The following is a 16,507-nucleotide window of genomic DNA, read 5'->3' on the forward strand; positions in this document are numbered from 1 at the left end:
ACCTAGCAGCAGCCCGCCCCCAGCACAGCCTTGTTGAGGAGTGAGCCCCAGGTCCCAAGCACCCCAGGGTAGAGCGAGTGGACCAGCAGAGAGAAGCCGTGTGCGGCCTGTCCTGATGCTGCCGCCTACCACCATGTTCATCTGCACCCCTTGCGACTGCTCTCCTGCACTGAAGCCGAGGCTGGCGGGAGGGTCCTGGGCCCTGACGCGGCCCTGGCACGATGCCAGCTCCCAGCTCCTCCCACAGAGTGGGCCCTTGTCTCTGTCCCATTCACTGGGTCAGAGAGGCAGGCGCTCCCTCCTGCAGCCGCCCCACAGCCAGCTCTGCGGCCTCCCCGAAGTGCCCGGTGAGTCCCCTCCCTGCTCACCTGTACCCTGGCCCTTGGGGGTCTGGACCTGGCTCCCGTCTTTAGGCTGAGGGGGGTGGGTGCACGGACCCCGGGAGTCCTCCAGCCAGTGCTTCCATATGGATCCCCTCCATGGGACAATTTCCTGGCCTGAGTGGTGGGTGCAACCCTGCAGGGCCCCGGGGGTAGATTTAGAGGATGGGATGGATGCAGACTGGGTGTTGGGGCCCAAAGCTGGGGACTCAGCCCCAGCCCGCAAAATCAGATGGGCCAGTAGGTGACACCCCGCCAGACAGAAGGTTATGTAACTGAGTCCTTGCCCAGGACAGGGCGTAGGACAGTTGGGTTAGACTGGAGACCCACCCTGAAGTGACAGAGCCGGGGGGCTGCTGTGCCTGACTTGTTGCAAAGGGCCTCTGCTCTTCACGTGCATGCATGTTACTGCCCTGCAGCAGGCTGCGCCCGCTCAGCACCAACGGGTCCGAAGGACAAAAGATGTGCTGACCAGGGAGAGCGTGGGGTGGCCGACTGGGCTGACTGAGTGCTCCAGGCAGGATGTCTGGGCCAAGCCTCTGCCCAGGCAGAATGACCCCCAGCAACTTGCTTGGGGTCCAGGGCCAGGGACCAGGTTCTCTTGGAGGTCCCAACGCCTCGCTGGGCCTCAGTTTCCCCTTCTGTGATTCAACATCTTTAAGGAGGGCCCCGCTGGGGCGGGTGGATGGGCTCTGAGGCTTACAGATGCTGGCTCCTGTTAACATTGGGACACAGCCACCTGGTCAAGCCAAACCCCCAGAACCTCCTGAATTGGCCACATTGGGCAGCACTGGCCGCCCGGGAGGCCCTGTTCCTCCTCGTGGATTGAGGGGCCTCCATGGGAGGGGAGGCTCTGTAGAAACCTGGGCCCAGCCCGCGTGTGGGTACTCTGAGTTCCTGGCAGCCTTGTCCCGCTCTGTGCAGTGAGCAGAGTGACCAGCTGGTTTCTGGAGCCTCCATGACTCCTGCTGTGTCCCCAGGCCCAGAGTGGGCCTGGGCCACCTGCTCCTGCTGACACCAGCTCCCGGTGGTCCCAGGCCCTGGGGAGTGAGCCAAATGGAGAGAATGTCCCGCTTGTGTCCATTCAGCCTGGAGGGACACGTGGCATCCGCACCTGCTTCCTGCTTGGGCACAGCTGCCCTTTGATGCAGACGGGGTGGGGGGCAGGGGCTTCCAGGGCACAGGGAGCTGCTCTCAAAGCCCAGAGGCGGCAGTTTGGGGGTGGACCAGGGTTAGGCAGGGGGTCTGCTGGGCGCAGTGGGTGGTGGGGCGGGGCTGGCATGCTGCCCGACAGAGAGCGCCTTGCAGGAGCTGGTGGTCCTGGGCGCAGGGGGAACGTGGCAGAGGTGTCTGTTCTGGGACCTCAGCCGTGAGGCTGAGCCACACACCCTCCCCAGCACCTCAGTGAGGCCACTCTGGTTTAGGTGTGTGTTCAGCCCGCCCTCCGCCCCGACTGTGTCCTCAGATGTGCACCACGTGTGCTATGCTCAGCGTGACACCTGACGGCCGCTGGGCGTCTTGCTGTCTCTCCCTCCCTCCCTCAGTGCTGTGTTCTATTACTTCCGCCTGCCTGGCCCCTGGGCCCTGGCTGCTCCAAGTCCTGCATGTGCACCACCTCCTTTTCCTGTCTACAGCCCCCGGACCACTGCAGTGCTGGGCTGAGCATACTCGCTCATTCCCTCCCTGGGGGCCAGGCCAGCCCAGCTTTGTCCTCTGCAAATCAGAGGAAGACGCCCCCTGGGCAGGTCTGGGGGAGCACAGGGTCCTCTGGATTACATACCCCAGGTGTCCTCCAAAAGCACCCCCGCCCCCAGGCCGGGCTCTTACTAGCCTCTCTCAGGAGGATACTTCTGGGAGTAGGGCTGTCCCCAGAAGGGCTGTTCCAGGCCACACTCCGGGCCCTGAAGGTGGAGGGGATGAGTGAGGACATGGGAGGGGATGAGCTATAGCAAGCAGGGGTCCGATCACAAACGCCTCACCCCGCAGGAGCCCTGGCCTGTCCCAGAGGGGGCCCAGCCCAGGTTTAGGGAGGGTGCTTCCTGGGGCCCAGGGGCAGGAGCAGCCGGGGCTGGGGCTGTGGGAGAGGAGGCCAGGATGCGTGCAAGGGCCACCTTTATCCTTGCTGACCCATGGATGCTCCCTCCCACCGGGATTCCCCTGGTGTCTGGAATGTTGTCTGCCCAGGCCCCCTCCAGAAAGCCCATCGGCCTCCTCGCCGCCGGTCACACCCTCCCCCGAAGACTGGCTTCTCTCCCGTGGCGCCCAGCTGCTGAGGGCTCAGACCCAACGGCAAGCATCCTCCTTCTGTGGCTGTGGGTCGGGCTCGGGGCACCTCTGCTGTTCAAGTTCAAACCTTGCCCCCAGCGCGGACCGGAGCTGTGGGGGAGGGAGACGTGTGGGGAGCCGCAGCCGGGGCCTGGGGGGAGGGCAGGGTGAGGGCGGTCTCCGAGGTGGGCACAGGGCGCCGGGGGCGTCCTGATGTCCACGCACAGGAGGGGCTGGGGGAGCGCGGGGCTGGAGGGCACGGACTCCCCGGGCCCGCTGACCTGCTGACCGCTGGCCCTGCGGCCCGCAGAGCATGGGGGTGCCGGCGCGGACCGTGCTCTTCCAGAGAGAGAGGACCGGCCTGACGTACCGTGTGCCCGCGCTGCTGTCCGTGCCCCCCGGGCCCATCCTGCTGGCCTTCGCGGAGCAGCGGCTCAGCCCCGACGACGCGCACGCCCACCGCCTGGTGCAGAGGACTGGCCGGCTGGCCGGGGGCTCCGTGCGGGTGAGCGGCGCCGCGGGGGTGCCGGGCGGACCCTGCGGAAGGGTAAACTGAGGCCGCCCCCGCCCTCCCCTCCTCTCCCCTCCCTCTGGGCAGTGGGGCGCCGCAAGGAGGGCGGGGAGGGCGGGTAAACTGAGGCCGTTCCCTCCCCCCTTCGGGCAGTGGGACGCCGCGCGCGTGCTGGGGACGGCGGCCCTGGAGGAGCACCGCTCCATGAACCCGTGCCCGGTGCATGACGCGCGCACGGCCACTGTCTTCCTTTTCTTCATCGCCGTGCGCGGCCGCACCTCCGAGGCCGCGCAGATCGCCGCGGGCACCAACGCCGCGCGCCTCTGCTGCGTGACCAGCCGGGACGCGGGGCGCAGCTGGGGCGGCGCGCGGGACCTCACGGCGGAGGCGGTGGGCGGCGCCGAGCAGGGTAGGCCGGCGTACGCGGGTGGCGGGGGTCCGCACTGTGAGGAGGGGTCTGGCTGGGGGGATCTCCGGGCCACGCCTGCAGCCTAAGGTTCACCGACACCTTTGCGGCTGCGGGTCCCGGAACCTTCAGCCCCGCCCACAGGCAGGAGCAGGAGCTCTTTCATCTTCCTGAGCTTGTCTCTGAGCGCTGAGGTCTCTCGGCCTCCAAACCCCGAGGCCTCGCTGGCCTCCTTTACCACTTTCTTCTCCTCCTTCTCACCGCGCTTGAGCGGGGGGGGGGGGGGGTAGCCAGGTGGTCTGACCCCAAAGCTTTCTCTCCACTCCGCTGCCGTCTCCCTGGTGGCCGGGTCACCCATTGCCCTCAGGGGTCACCCCCACCCTGGCTAGCCGCAGACTCTGAGACCTGGACAGGACATACAGAATGGTGAAAAGAGCTATCTGCTCGTGTGGAGCCCACCCTGAAGGTCCTCACACCCCCTCCACCCTGGCTGCCCCTCTGTCTGGGCATCGCTCACACTGGGCACTGTCGGTGGCTGTCCGCCTGTGTTTGGGGACTGTCCATGGGCTCACATGCTGAGGACCTGGCCAAGTGGCCTGCCTGGGCTTCCCCCTCTTGCTGAGAGAGGCTAGTTTAGCCTGGGAGGAGTGGAGGGTGGAGGCATGTCAGCCAGTGGCTTGCTCACGAGCTGTCCTACTCCCAGACACTGGCCTGCCATCCATCCTGCCCACCCCCCAGGGTGGCGCTGCCCGGCCCTGGCTGTGGCTGTGGCTGTCTCCCTCCTGGGGTAACCAGCAGCCCCTCCTCTCCGCAGACTGGGCCACCTTCGCTGTTGGCCCGGGACATGGCATCCAGCTGCGCTCAGGCCGCCTGCTGGTGCCGGCCTACACCTACCGTGTGGACCGGCGAGAGTGCTTTGGCAAGATCTGCAGGACCAGCCCCCACTCCTTTGCCTTCTACAGCGATGACCATGGCCGCACCTGGCACCACGGAGGCGTCGTGCCCAACCTGCGCTCGGGCGAGTGCCAGTTGGCTGTGGTAGACGGGGAGCAGGCCAGTGGCATCCTCTACTGTAATGCCCGGAGCCCCCTGGGCAGCCGTGTGCAGGCGCTCAGTACAGATGAGGGCACCTCCTTCCTGCCCGGGGAGCTGGTGCCCACCCTGGCTGAGACCGCCCGGGGCTGCCAGGGCAGCATTGTGGGCTTCCCGGCCCCGCCCTTTAGCCAGCCCTGGGATGAGGGATGGTCAGTGGGTGCCAGGAACCCCCCCCACCCTCCACGCCTCAGTCCTGGAGTCCAGGAACTCCTAGAGGAGGGCGCTGGAGACACCCCAGGGGGCGAGGGACTGGGTGGGACAGAGGGATGTGGGGACAGCCCTGGGGAGCCTGGCCCAGGGCCTGGGCTCAGTGGGAACAGGGGGGCCTTGAAGCTCCCTGGGCCCCCTGCCACTTTGTCTCAGAGCCCCACATGGCTGCTGTACTCCCACCCGGTGGGGCGCAGGGCTCGGCTCCATATGGGCATCCGCCTGAGCCGGTCCCCCCTGGACCCCCACAGCTGGACGGAGCCTTGGGTGATCTATGAGGGCCCCAGTGGCTACTCTGACCTGGCGTCCATTGGGCCCACCCCCCAGGGAGCCCCGGCCTTCGCCTGTCTGTATGAAAGTGGGGCCAGGGTCTCCTATGAGGAGATCTCCTTCTGCATGTTCTCCCTGCCCGAGGTCCTGGAGAACGTGCTGGCCATCCCCGAGCCGCCCAGCCCTGGGGGCAAACCTCGGGGGTACTGCCGGCCCTCCTGAAGGGCCCTCGGGCAGGCCTAGGCCGCGGGCGCTGTCAGGGGCCGGGGAGGTGGGGGCGGTGGAGGGGGATGTAGCATGATCCCCGGCCTGAACAGAGCTCTGGGGCACTGGCTTCGAGAGGCGCCTTTGCTCTTTGGCTGCTCCCTGAAGAGTCGTGGGGACGACAGTGAGTCTTTGTGAAGGACCCTGTCGAATTAGACAAAAGTTCGGTTCTAATAGTTTCAAACAAGCCGGGCTGGCGCAGCCGAAGTCTGAGGGAGGTGGACTCTGAGCCCCGTGGGGGCAGGAGGTGGGCCGTGGAGGTGCAGCTGAGCCGGGTGACATAGGCAGCTCTCCTTGTGGGGCACCAGGACCCCCAGATTAGCATGAGGTGCTTCATCTTCCGTAGTGTTTTTCTCTTTAATCTTGCTCGGCGGACCGCTTTCTGGCTTATGAATGAGAAATCAGGGGGTGGTGCATTTATGTCCAGGGATGTTTCTCTTAAGTTCTTTCCATGTTGAAGCCCGGGAGAGGGTACTCGGTGCCCTAGCCCACTGCTCTGACCATCCCCGCCCCCCCCCCCCCCCAGTTTCATTGTGGGGTCTGCCCCCCCCCTTAGCCACACTCCCCAGTGGCTGGGGGCAGAATAAGGACAGGGGCAGCGGATCCCCTCTCTCTGGCAGCCCCCGGATCCGTGTGGGCTGTGCTGATGGCTGCCCTGCCCGCTCTGCGCCTCCGGCAGGTGTCAAAGCGGCTGCCCCTCCCCCACTGGGCAGAGCTGGAGTCGCCTCCCATGACCAGCCCACACGGAAGCATCTTTTTATTTCTTCTCCTTTTTAAAGTCTTCATTTCTGGTTATAAAAATAAGATATACTCCTTGTAGAAAATTTGGGAAATGTAGGAAACTAAAGAAAAAATAAAAATCTCCCCACCACAGCTACAATTATCCTTTTGATGTTTTTCTCTGGCGTCTTTTTCTTCTTTTCTTCTTTTAAAAAGATACAAGTGCATTTCAGCACAAGCGAGTTCTTTGTCACCCTCCCGGTCAGCTCTGCTTAGTGGCTCCCGAGCGTGCCGTGATGTAGTTTCTTCACCAGACCCCTGCTGGGTGACCTTCTGGTGCTGGTCAGTCTTCCCAGTTATGAGTCATGCTTGATGAGCATCTTTGGGGTGTCCCTGGGTGACCCCGGTTTCAGTCACCTCCTTAGGCTGGATTCGGGAGAGCATGACCGCCTTACACTGCCTTCCCAAAGGGTGGGGGCGTCCAGGAGGCCTCTGAGCTACCGAGGATCCACAGCTCCCCAGGGAACTCAGGCTGGCCAGTCCCCAAGGGAGCAGGGAAGAACTGTGGGTGCTCCCCTTCATTCTCAGCTGCCCTCTGCAGGGCTCGCAGCCTTTTGCGGGTTACTGCTGGGTTCCAGGCAGTGGTGGGATGGGGAGCCAGATCTGGGGTCCCTCAGAGCCTTGGGTGTGCCTGCGTTCACCCAGGGACCACCCACCTCGCGGTGGCCTCCGCCCCCGCCAGGACAGCCCCTACCTGGGGCCTTGGGGCAATAGCTCGGGCCGCTTTTCAGTTTTCAAATCTAACAGAGAAACCAGCAGAGATGGGTGGGGGAGCTTTCCAGAGGTACAGAAGGCAGAGGTGTGTGCAGCCGGCGTCCCCTCGCTCACTCCTGCGCTGCGTGAGCGATGTCCCCCAAATTCACCCCCACCCAGAGCCTGATTGTGACTTATTTGGAAATAGGTCTTTGCAGATGTAATTAAGATAAGGGTTGAGGTGAGATCATCCTGAATGTGGGTGGGTCCTAAGTCCAATGAGAGAGTCCTTATAAGAGACAGAAAAGGCCCTGTGGGGACGGAGGCAGGGACTGGAGTGATGCGGCCACAGCCAAGGGACACCTGGAGCCCCTGAAGCTGAAGAGGCGGGAAGGACCCTCCCCTGGAGCTCGGGAGGGAGTGTGGCCCTATGACATGGTGATGTCCGACTTCCGGCCTCCAGAACTGGGAGAGAATTAACCCCTGGTGTTCAAGCCGCCCGGTTTGTGGACTTTGGGAACTGATACACCCTGCTCCACTCGCCATCTGTCCGTCTATCTGTTGGGCCACCCACAAGCACCTCAAGGCAGCTCCTGGATGTTGTCCCTGAGCAAAACCGCTGCTTTCCCACCTGAGGGAGGGTGGGCTCTGTCCCCAAGGCGCATTGTCCCCAGGGGGGTTCCTGGCTGTCATTGCCTGGAAGTGTGGCATGGCCAGAAGGGATAGGCCTGGTGTCAGATGGACGTGGGCTCAAGTCCTGGCCCACTGTACTGGCTGGCACAGCAGGGACATTGCCAGCCTCCTGCTCCCAAGCAACATCTCTGGGTGGGCTCCTCCTTGCCCCCCTGCTCCCTGCTGGCTGGAGAGGGTCCCTGGACATCCCTCAGCTGAGCACCCCCTGCAGGGCAGGCTTGGGGTCAGGTCTACGGAGTGTCCAGAGCTGGCCCTCCTCAGGTAGGCCCATGCCAGTGGCATGGACTCTTTGGGGAGAGGTCCGGGGCCCCCCTGACTCCTTGTGGTCTCAGGCAGCTGCTGAGGGCCCCAGGCAGGGTCTCCCCTGGTATGACCCCTGCAGGCAGGGAAGGAGGGAGTAAGAGTTCCTGGGCTCAGGGCAGCTTGGGTCCCCTCCTGGAACCCTCCTCCCCCACCCCCACTTGCACCTGCTCTGGTTGGTCCTCGAGGGGCTCAGACATCTGGTGCTTGCAGGAGTTGGGGTCAGCCGTGCCTGGGACACCCTGCCCCAACTCTCTGGGCCTGGACCCAGCTGCGGGCTTTCAGAGGTCAACTTTGCTGGGGCCTCTGCCCGTGGCTTCCCTGGTCCTGGGAGACCTTGGGCAGTGCCCAGGCTCTGGGGTCACAGATCCTCATGGTGTGCCCTAGCCTCCCCCCTACAGGAGCTGCTCCTCTGACACCAGACACCCCAGCTCCCCTCCTCCAGCCGCTGCCTCACCCCCGGGCTGCTCTGAGCCCCCTGTGGCCCCTCTGAGGTGGCCCTACCCTCTCCCAGCCTCTTCCTTCCTTCCTCCACTTGGAACTTGATGGGCCAGATCAGCCCTGGACGGTTCCCTGGGCCCTGCCACACTCCCGCGGGCTGTCCCCAGGCAGGATCAGGCTGCGCTCGGGCCAGAGCACCGAGCCAGCACTGGGAGTTGTAGCATCCTGATTCCTCTTCCTGTCTTCCTGGAACGTGAGTCCCCAAACTCTGCCTCCTCACTGTATGCTTCTTGCTCTCTTCTGTGCATCTTCCAGCATCCTCTCTGTCTGTGCTTCATTCTGGTTGGTTTCTCTTGACTTTTCTTCCAATCTGCTGATTTTCTCTTTCTTGTGTTTAGTTGGCTGGGAGTTATTCTCTCCCCCCATTCTCTGCCTCTGTCTCTGTGTCTCTATCTGTTTTAATTTTCTGCTCCATTTTTGTGTGTGTGTGCAAACATTTATAGGTTTCCCGAGTGCTACACGCTTTCTATGTTTTATTCCTTTAATAGAGTCCCAGCCCCCGGGAGGTGGATATTATTTCCATTTTCCAGTTGTGGAAATTGAGGCTCAGCGACTTCCCGATGGTCTCACCGTTTGGGTCTCAAGAAACCAGCTTGTGATCTGTTTGATGTTCCCACATCCATTCTCGTAAATGTTCCCCTCCGTGTGGTTAAATAATCACCATGGACACAAACATGTCTGTAACTCGTGAAGCCTGAGGCTCACCCATCCGTTCTGCTCCCTTGAGGTGAGAACATCCCGCATCTTTGCTGATGCTCGCAGAAGCAGAATATGGGCGGAGATACATATGGATACAGCTCCCTTTTACCAAAGTAAAGCGGCTGCATTGTCATGATTCCACAGCTGGCTGTCCCATGTGAGAGGGGGCTTGGCCAGGCCCTGTCGCCCTTCAGACAGGGCTCATCCCCCCAGTGCTGTCTGCTAATGACCCTTGGCTGCTTCCCTCCATCCCTCAGGCCTTGCTCCCAAGGCCTCCCGCCTGCAAACCTCTGTCCCGGGGTCTGTTTCCCAAGGAGCCCAACGAACAACATGAGCGTCTTTCGAGACTCACGTCCTAACTCATTCTTCCTGCGTGACTGCCTGATGCATCCTACAGCATCGACGGACCCTGATCAATCCAACAGTTTCTTATTGAGGGACATTCAGGTCCGTGCTGGTCTTAGGATTGTTACTATGGCCACTGCGAACAGCCACAGTGTACATCTTGGAGCATTGTCCTTACAGACTGAGCTTTGATTTCTGCAGGATGGCTTCCCAAAAGTGGGGCGATCGAGTGATGAGCTCTGTAATTTTTATTTTAACGGATCATAACAGATTATTTTCTCAAAAGGAGTAGTAATTCACAGCCTATTAGTCACATATGGGAAGGCAATTTTTTTTTTTGCAGCATTCCACATTATCTACCTTTTTACTTTTTTCTAATTTGGTGGGTGAATGATGGCCTGTTGAGCATCTCCTGTAAGACTGTGAGCTTTTGATTGCACTTGTCCTGGGTGTAGACTCACAGAGAAGGTGAGTGTGAGCTTCATGGACCAACAGTGGGGCCTTAACCTTCTCCTTCATGTCTGCTAATTTCCTCCTCCTCTCCAGGAAACACAGTTCTGTTAGGTCTCACGCTATGGCAACTTGCCATACCGGGGGAGGCGGGGTCCTTATCAGGTAGCATTTGTAACAGAAAAGAAAAACCTAGGCTTTGGGTTGTGAGCAGCTCAGGACAGCACCAAGGACAACATCGTCAATAGATGCAGAATGAGGTGGGGTTGTTGTCTTCATTAGTCTTCAGACTCTGAGCCATTTATCAAGAATTGTTTGGAAGATGGGAGGGAGGGAGGACTGCCCACACAGAGCAGGTCCTATGGGAGGCTGGCAGGAGCTCTTCCGGGATGCCCGCATTAAACAGAGAGGTTCAACCGACACGTATGAAGACGGAGAATGAACGTGAGATGTGCAGTCAGAGTCCGAGGCTCCAACCTCAGCGTCGAAGCTATGTGGCCACGGAACTCCTTAGAGCCCCTTCCCCTCATCCAGGTTGGTGGGCTGGAGCCAAGTGATGCTTTTACAGCAAGATGGTTTGCATGGCTGTGCTGGGACCCCACAGCGCTCCTCGGTAGAGCCGAGGGTGGCAGCCACACCGGGGTGTGGGGAGTTTGGGCACCGGGATGCCTGAGGTCACCTATGAACTCCAAGCAGAAAAAATAAAAGGAAAACCACATCTTAGTAAGACCAATGGAACCAAAGATAGGGAGGAATCTTAAAATTGGTCGGAGCAATGGATGACCTTGAAAGAAGCAATATTTAGGTTAAAGTTGACTTCAAGACCAAAACGATGGAAACCAGACAATGGAACGATTTCTTCAAGATGCACTGAAGCATATCCTTCAAGAATGAAGGTAAAATAATGACATTTTCAAATAAATAAAAATGACCTAATTTGTCACCAGCAGACTCACGCTCAAGGAAATATGAAAGGACACTAAGTGGAAAGAAGGTGGTTGTGGGTGGAGCGTCAGGTGGACACTGGCAGGAATAAAGGGGGTCAATCTGAGTGAAGGTTTGCTGCACAAAACCCCAAATCTCGTGGGGTCTCAGCCACACAAGCACTTGAAACACGTCAAATGAAAGCACCGGAGTGGGGAGGGAGGTAATGGGACGACAGTCTTCTGAGGTCCCCGTGTTGTCTGAGAAAAGGTAAAAGTACCAGTTTATACCAGCCAAGGGGACACGTGTCATCTCCAGTGTGTGCGCTAGAAGAATACAGAATTGTACAGACTGGTAGAGAGGACAGACAGAAAAATAGAAAATGATCAATTCCAAAAAGGCAAGAAAGGAGAGAAAATATACGTAGAATTCGTAAGATAAATGGAAAGTAAATATTAAGGCAGATGATTTAAACCCCAACACGTTGGAATTGCGTTAATGTAAGTTGACAAATGTTTCAGTTAAGAGACAAAAATGGCCATGTTGGCAAAAACCAAACCAAACCAAAACAACAACAAACCCCGTCAAAACCCAACTATATTCCACTGACGCTGTAGTGTATGAGACGTAGTCACACCGAAGCTTGAGAGTTAAGGAGAGGGACGATTGACTGTGATGAAATATACTCGTAGGAAGCTGGGGGAGCTTTCTTTCTGTCAGGCAGAGATCTTCAGGAGAAAACACCACAGGGAATAAAGGGAGACATTGATTCAACAGAAAATTCTAAAAATTTTAAATTTGTGTCTAATATTATGCCTCAAAATATGAGACAACAATGGACAGATCTATGGGGGGAAACAGATCCTCCACAATTGTAGGAGAAAGTTTTAGACGCAACTCTCCCAGCAACTGATGGAGCTGGCAGACAAAAACCAAATCAGCTGGGACCCCCAAGATCTGGCCAACGTGCCGGACAAGCTTGACCATATTGGCACATGAAGCACACCGCCCAAAACAATGCGGAATGTACAGTCCTTTCACATGCACTCAGACATAAACATCAACATTATGTTGGGTCATAAAGTCAAGCCTCACAGACCTCAAAGGATTGAAAATTGTGGTGAAATTGAGCTAGAAACAAAAACAGAAGATAATCAAAAAACTTCATATGTTTGAAAATTGAGAAACAGAATTCCGGATAACTCATGCTTCAAAGAAGAATCCACAGTGGAAATTAGGAAGGATTTTGAAATTAATTATACGAACACTACGTAAAACTAGCGGGATGAAGCTAAAGCTGGGATGCCGGGAGCCGTGGCTACATCATTTGATTGGCTGTTTGACAGGGTCCAGCCGATTAACGCCGAGGGGTGCAGGGTCGCCCCTTGGTGAAGAATAACCGGCCGGCCCCTCACATAGTTCTGAAACCTGTGCTGCTTCTAATTGCCCTTCATTCCTTTTCCTTTCTTAACCTCTAGTTTTCACTCCTTTGGGTGGCTACTTGGGAGGCACTACCTCCCGGGAAAATTAGATATAGTAAGAGAATGTGACCACCTGCAGGTAACTTTCAAGATATTTTTCAGTTAATTAATGGAGGAGCACACAGTCCCTTTTGAGACAAGCAGAAAGGAATCCTGCCCAGATAAGATGTCGAATTAGGTTTATGGCCTCCATCTGGTTAATGTTTCCTTCTCCCTCCAGTTCTTTGTCTAAATATATATATGCATCGTCCTTCTAAGTTTGCTGGTTAATTGGATGATCAAGAAGTATCTATATATTATTCTTGACCTTCTGCTTTCTGTTAAAATGTTATAGAGGTTTTCTCCTAAAAGCAATAAATAATAAATAATTGATGAGTAGAAGGGCCGAGGGGTGCAGGGATGCCCCTCGGTGAAGAATGGCCGGCCGACACCCCTGATATTTTCTGAATTATATGCATGCTTTCTAGCAAGGTTATGTCTATACTTATTTCTGTTTTTCATTCTTGAAGATATATAGTTTAGCTTAGCTTTTCAGCCCTTTACTTTACTAACAATATGATACTTTCTCCGGCAGTGTGCTTAAGGGACTGTTAGCTCTACAATCTAAAAGACAAAGGAATGCTTTCACCCCCTAACGGGCGCGAAAATGTAAAGATGTTTAACTGCCCGCTGAGAATGCAGATAGCCCTGGGGATAAGACACCCTGGAGTCACCTTTTTTTCCCATTAACCATCTACACTAATGGCCTAAATGATTGAGGGAGGCAGGGATGGCTCCACCAGGATGTAACCAGACAGACTGCTGTCCTGTCTGGAGGCCTGGACCTTCTCTCTTTGATGTAACTTTACCAGGAATTACAACAGATGCCTAGGTACCTATCTCTTTTAGCTTAGAGACAACAAACACTAGTTAATTGCGGAGAAGACTACCATTAACCTTATGCTCTATAGAATAGAATGCTAATAAATATTCTTGTGCTCTTTTTTACTTCCTTATCTCTCTGAGAATATTTGTAGAACTATTTCTGTACTAATCCTGAAAAATATATAAATGACACGTGCACAGTAAAGTCGGACTTGCTAACACCAACCCAAGTCTCACGTCCTCTTTATTTTCCCCTCATTGTGCCGACGCCGTCCATCCCTCAGGAACCTGGACTCAGCCGGGGCGGGACTCTGGCACTGGGATAGCGGGAAATGGACCGAAGGCCAACATCATCGAGCTCACGACGTTAGAAAAAGGACAGCAAATTGTGCCCAAAGAAAGTTGAAGGCAGGGAATGATAAAGAGCAGAACTAATGGGATGGAAATCACACAACAGAGGGAAGAGACGAAAAGGGGAGGCTGTGCATCCCTCTGCTTGAGGGGCTCTGGGAGGTACCCCTGACATGTGGGGAGCCCAGGACACCCCACACAGTGGGAGCCGAGGGCTGTGGGGAGCCTCCCACACCAGGCTCTCCCGCAGGACCCACACCTCAGCCCCCCAGGCCTCAAACACCAGCCCAGCCTCTGTAACCCCAGGGTGGGCTCTCTTTGAGATCCATTTCTCTCTCCTGGGGGAGACCTGGGCCTCAGCCCCTACTCCACTCACAGGCCCTGACCTTGGATTTCCTGGCTGGGCGCAGACTCCCATCCTAACTGTCCCACAGGACCTTGGGTTTTTAAGCCGAGGTGTCCAGTCCCTGCTCCCAGCACTGCAAACCGGGCCACTGAGGGCACAGGTGGTAGGAGGGTGTGTCCCGGCCAGAGCGGTTGCAAGAACGGGCTCAGGGGGCAGGACGGGGAGACTGGTGGGCCCCAGGCTTCTGGGCAGCCATTCTACATCCTGCTCTGGGTTCCTTGCCCACCCGGGTCTCAGGCCTCATTCGGGAAGCCCAGGCCCCAGGCTGAGACTCAGCCACGCCCAGACCCTCCTGACACCGGCTTCGTGAGATGCTCAGATGCTAGGGACGGACCCGCTGGAGCGGGTGTGGGTGGCAGTGGGTGAGACGCTCAGGCTAGGGCTGGTGACACATGCGATGGGGGCAGAGCAGGGGAATGGAAAAAATGAGTGGCGGCCCGCTGCAGGGGCCGCCTTACGGGAAGGCAGAATGCAAAGTGCTGACTGCGTCCCTCTCACTTCTTATCTGAGCCGCATTGCCACCAGCGAGTGGCCCTGCACCGCCAGCTCGGACGGCCGGCAGCTCGACAGGCGACCGCTTCCTTCCCTCCTCACGGCTCGCTCTTTTGTCTTTTTTTTTTTTAAGTGTCAATGTGAACTCTTGCTCTTTTAAACATTCTCAAAGCGTGGTAATCCATTAGATTTTTACTTTTACTTTTGGTATTTTCGATGTTCAAATTGCTCCCTTGTCTTTGGACAGGGCCCCAGCCTGGTTCCTTTCCTTTGGGGGCAGCGAGATCTCTCCATCCGTTCTGCACACGCCCCACGCTGACCGCACAGGTGTCTGTCCAAGGAGCCAAGTCCACCCCGTGTCTGAGCCAGGCCCCTCCTGCTCCAGCTGCCAACTGCCGGCTTAGCCCCAAGACCCAGCATGGTGAACCCCACGTGCTTCTGTCAGCTCACGTTTTTGCCAGTCACCCCTGGGAGGTATTTCACAGGTGGGGTTCATGGGTCAAAGGGCAAAACGCTTCCCTAACTGCTAGATCACCTCCACTTCTCCAGTTTGCATTTCCACCCGTAGTGCAGGAGGGGCCCGCTTCCCCACGTCCTCCAGCCGGGTGGCGTCCAGCTCCCAGTCTCGCCAGTTGCCTGGTGCTGTTGTAACCTGCGTTTTTCTTATTATGAGTAAAACAGAACATCCTTTCCCTTGTGAGGGATACGTGTGTATTTAGCGCGTGCATGTGCCTGAACTGTCTGCTCACATCTGCTCACTTCTCCCTTGTACCTTTGACCTTCCTTTTCCCATATTTTTAGCTCTTTCTGTCTTTAGCCTCTCGGGTGGTATTGCAAATGCTTCCCCCAACCCCCCTGGTTTGCTTTGATGATTTTTGCTCATTTTCTCCTGTTCATAGAGCTGACTGTGTCAGTCTCCTCTGTAACCGCGCCCTGATTTTGAGCAGTGACGTTTCCTATTCCTTTGGGGGGAAGGAATCTGCCCTCGTTTTCTTCAGGATCTTGTGGGGTTTCTTGAGTACACCTACGTCTGTTGCTCATGGCGTAGGCCTGGTCTCTCTTCTGAGCCGCTATGCTGCCCCAACGCCATTTGTTAAAAAGTCTCTCTTCCCCGGTCGACTGGAGCTCTCTGTTCCTTCTTTTCGTGAGCTAACACCTCTGTTTTAATTACGATTAGTTTTAGATCTGATAAAGCTGGTCTTCTTTCACTTTCTTTTCATGGTTTTCTTGGCTGTTTCTTGCTGGTTTGTCTTTCCGTATGAACTTTACAGTTACAGAAATGTGGGTTCTTATTGGGATCATGTTAAACTTACACGTTAACCCAGGAAGAGCTGACGTCTCGAGGGTGCCGTGTCATCCTGACCGAGGACACCGTGTGCTCAGCCCACACTGCACCCCAGCTCTCCTCCGTCGAGTCCCCGCGGTTCTCACTACATTCGTGCCTTGAGTGTTTTATCTTCCCTGTTGCTGTTGCAGACGGAATATTCTCTCTCACTTTTTCTTCTGACTGGTTATTGTTTGAATATATGAAAGCCACTCATTTCTGAATGTTAATTCTGTATCTGCTACTTGACGAGATTTTCCTATTGCTGTGGCAGTTTTTCCACAGAACCTACTGGGTTTTCCAGGCACGCAAACCGCGTCATCTGCAGAGGTTCCGGCGGTGTTCCCGTTAATGCCTGACCGTGTTTGGTGTCTCCACAGTGAACTGCTTCCTCGCGTGTCCTGGATGTTGTGATTCTGCCTCCTGCCCCACCCGGGGACAGGACCCCAGGGCGGCGAGCACATGATGGGAGGTTGCAGGGCTGGGAGCTGGTCGGGGTGCCCGAAGGTCTGGACGGGGCTGACTGGCAGGGGCAAGGTTGGGGGTGTCTGTCACTGTACTTAGGGACAAGGGCCAAGGACACTGTGGTGGTGGTGGATCCCCTCCTGGAGGACAGAACAAACACCCCTTTGCATATGGGAGGGGACTGTGTTTCCCCAAAGATGCTGCAGTCTGTCTGTGGCACCCTGACCCCTACTCACCCACAGGGTGGTGCAGCCCACTGACCAGCCTGGCCTGTCCCCCTAGCACTGCCCGGGAGGGACTCCCTGGTATGGGGGCATGTAGAGGGTGGAACAGGGCAGATA

General features: G+C 57.0%; 1 protein-coding gene across 1 annotated transcript; it reads left to right on the plus strand.

Annotated features, from left to right (window-relative positions):
* The first annotated feature begins 236 nt into the window (after positions 1 to 236).
* Positions 237 to 6,271, plus strand: NEU4 (neuraminidase 4). The gene is made up of 4 exons (XM_023642811.2): positions 237 to 347; positions 2,956 to 3,150; positions 3,310 to 3,565; positions 4,377 to 6,271. The coding sequence occupies exons 2-4, from the start codon at positions 2,959 to 2,961 to the stop codon at positions 5,354 to 5,356; spliced, it is 1,428 nt and encodes a 475-aa protein (XP_023498579.2). The 5' UTR covers positions 237 to 347; positions 2,956 to 2,958; the 3' UTR covers positions 5,357 to 6,271.
* Positions 6,272 to 16,507: the final 10,236 nt, after the last annotated feature.

This window comes from Equus caballus, chromosome 6 (assembly GCF_041296265.1).
Source record: "Equus caballus isolate H_3958 breed thoroughbred chromosome 6, TB-T2T, whole genome shotgun sequence".
NCBI classification, from domain to species: Eukaryota; Metazoa; Chordata; class Mammalia; order Perissodactyla; family Equidae; genus Equus; species Equus caballus.

What these genes read in the sequence shown, in the direction of transcription:
- NEU4 (XM_023642811.2), top strand. Translation starts at nt 2,959, where the DNA reads ATGGGGGTGCCGGCGCGGACCGTGCTCTTCCAGAGAGAGAGGACCGGC. An exon ending in TGGCCGGGGGCTCCGTGCGG is followed by an intron (nt 3,151 to 3,309) that starts GTGAGCGGCGCC and finishes CCCTTCGGGCAG; the next exon opens with TGGGACGCCGCGCGCGTGCT. An exon ending in GGTGGGCGGCGCCGAGCAGG is followed by an intron (nt 3,566 to 4,376) that starts GTAGGCCGGCGT and finishes TCCTCTCCGCAG; the next exon opens with ACTGGGCCACCTTCGCTGTT.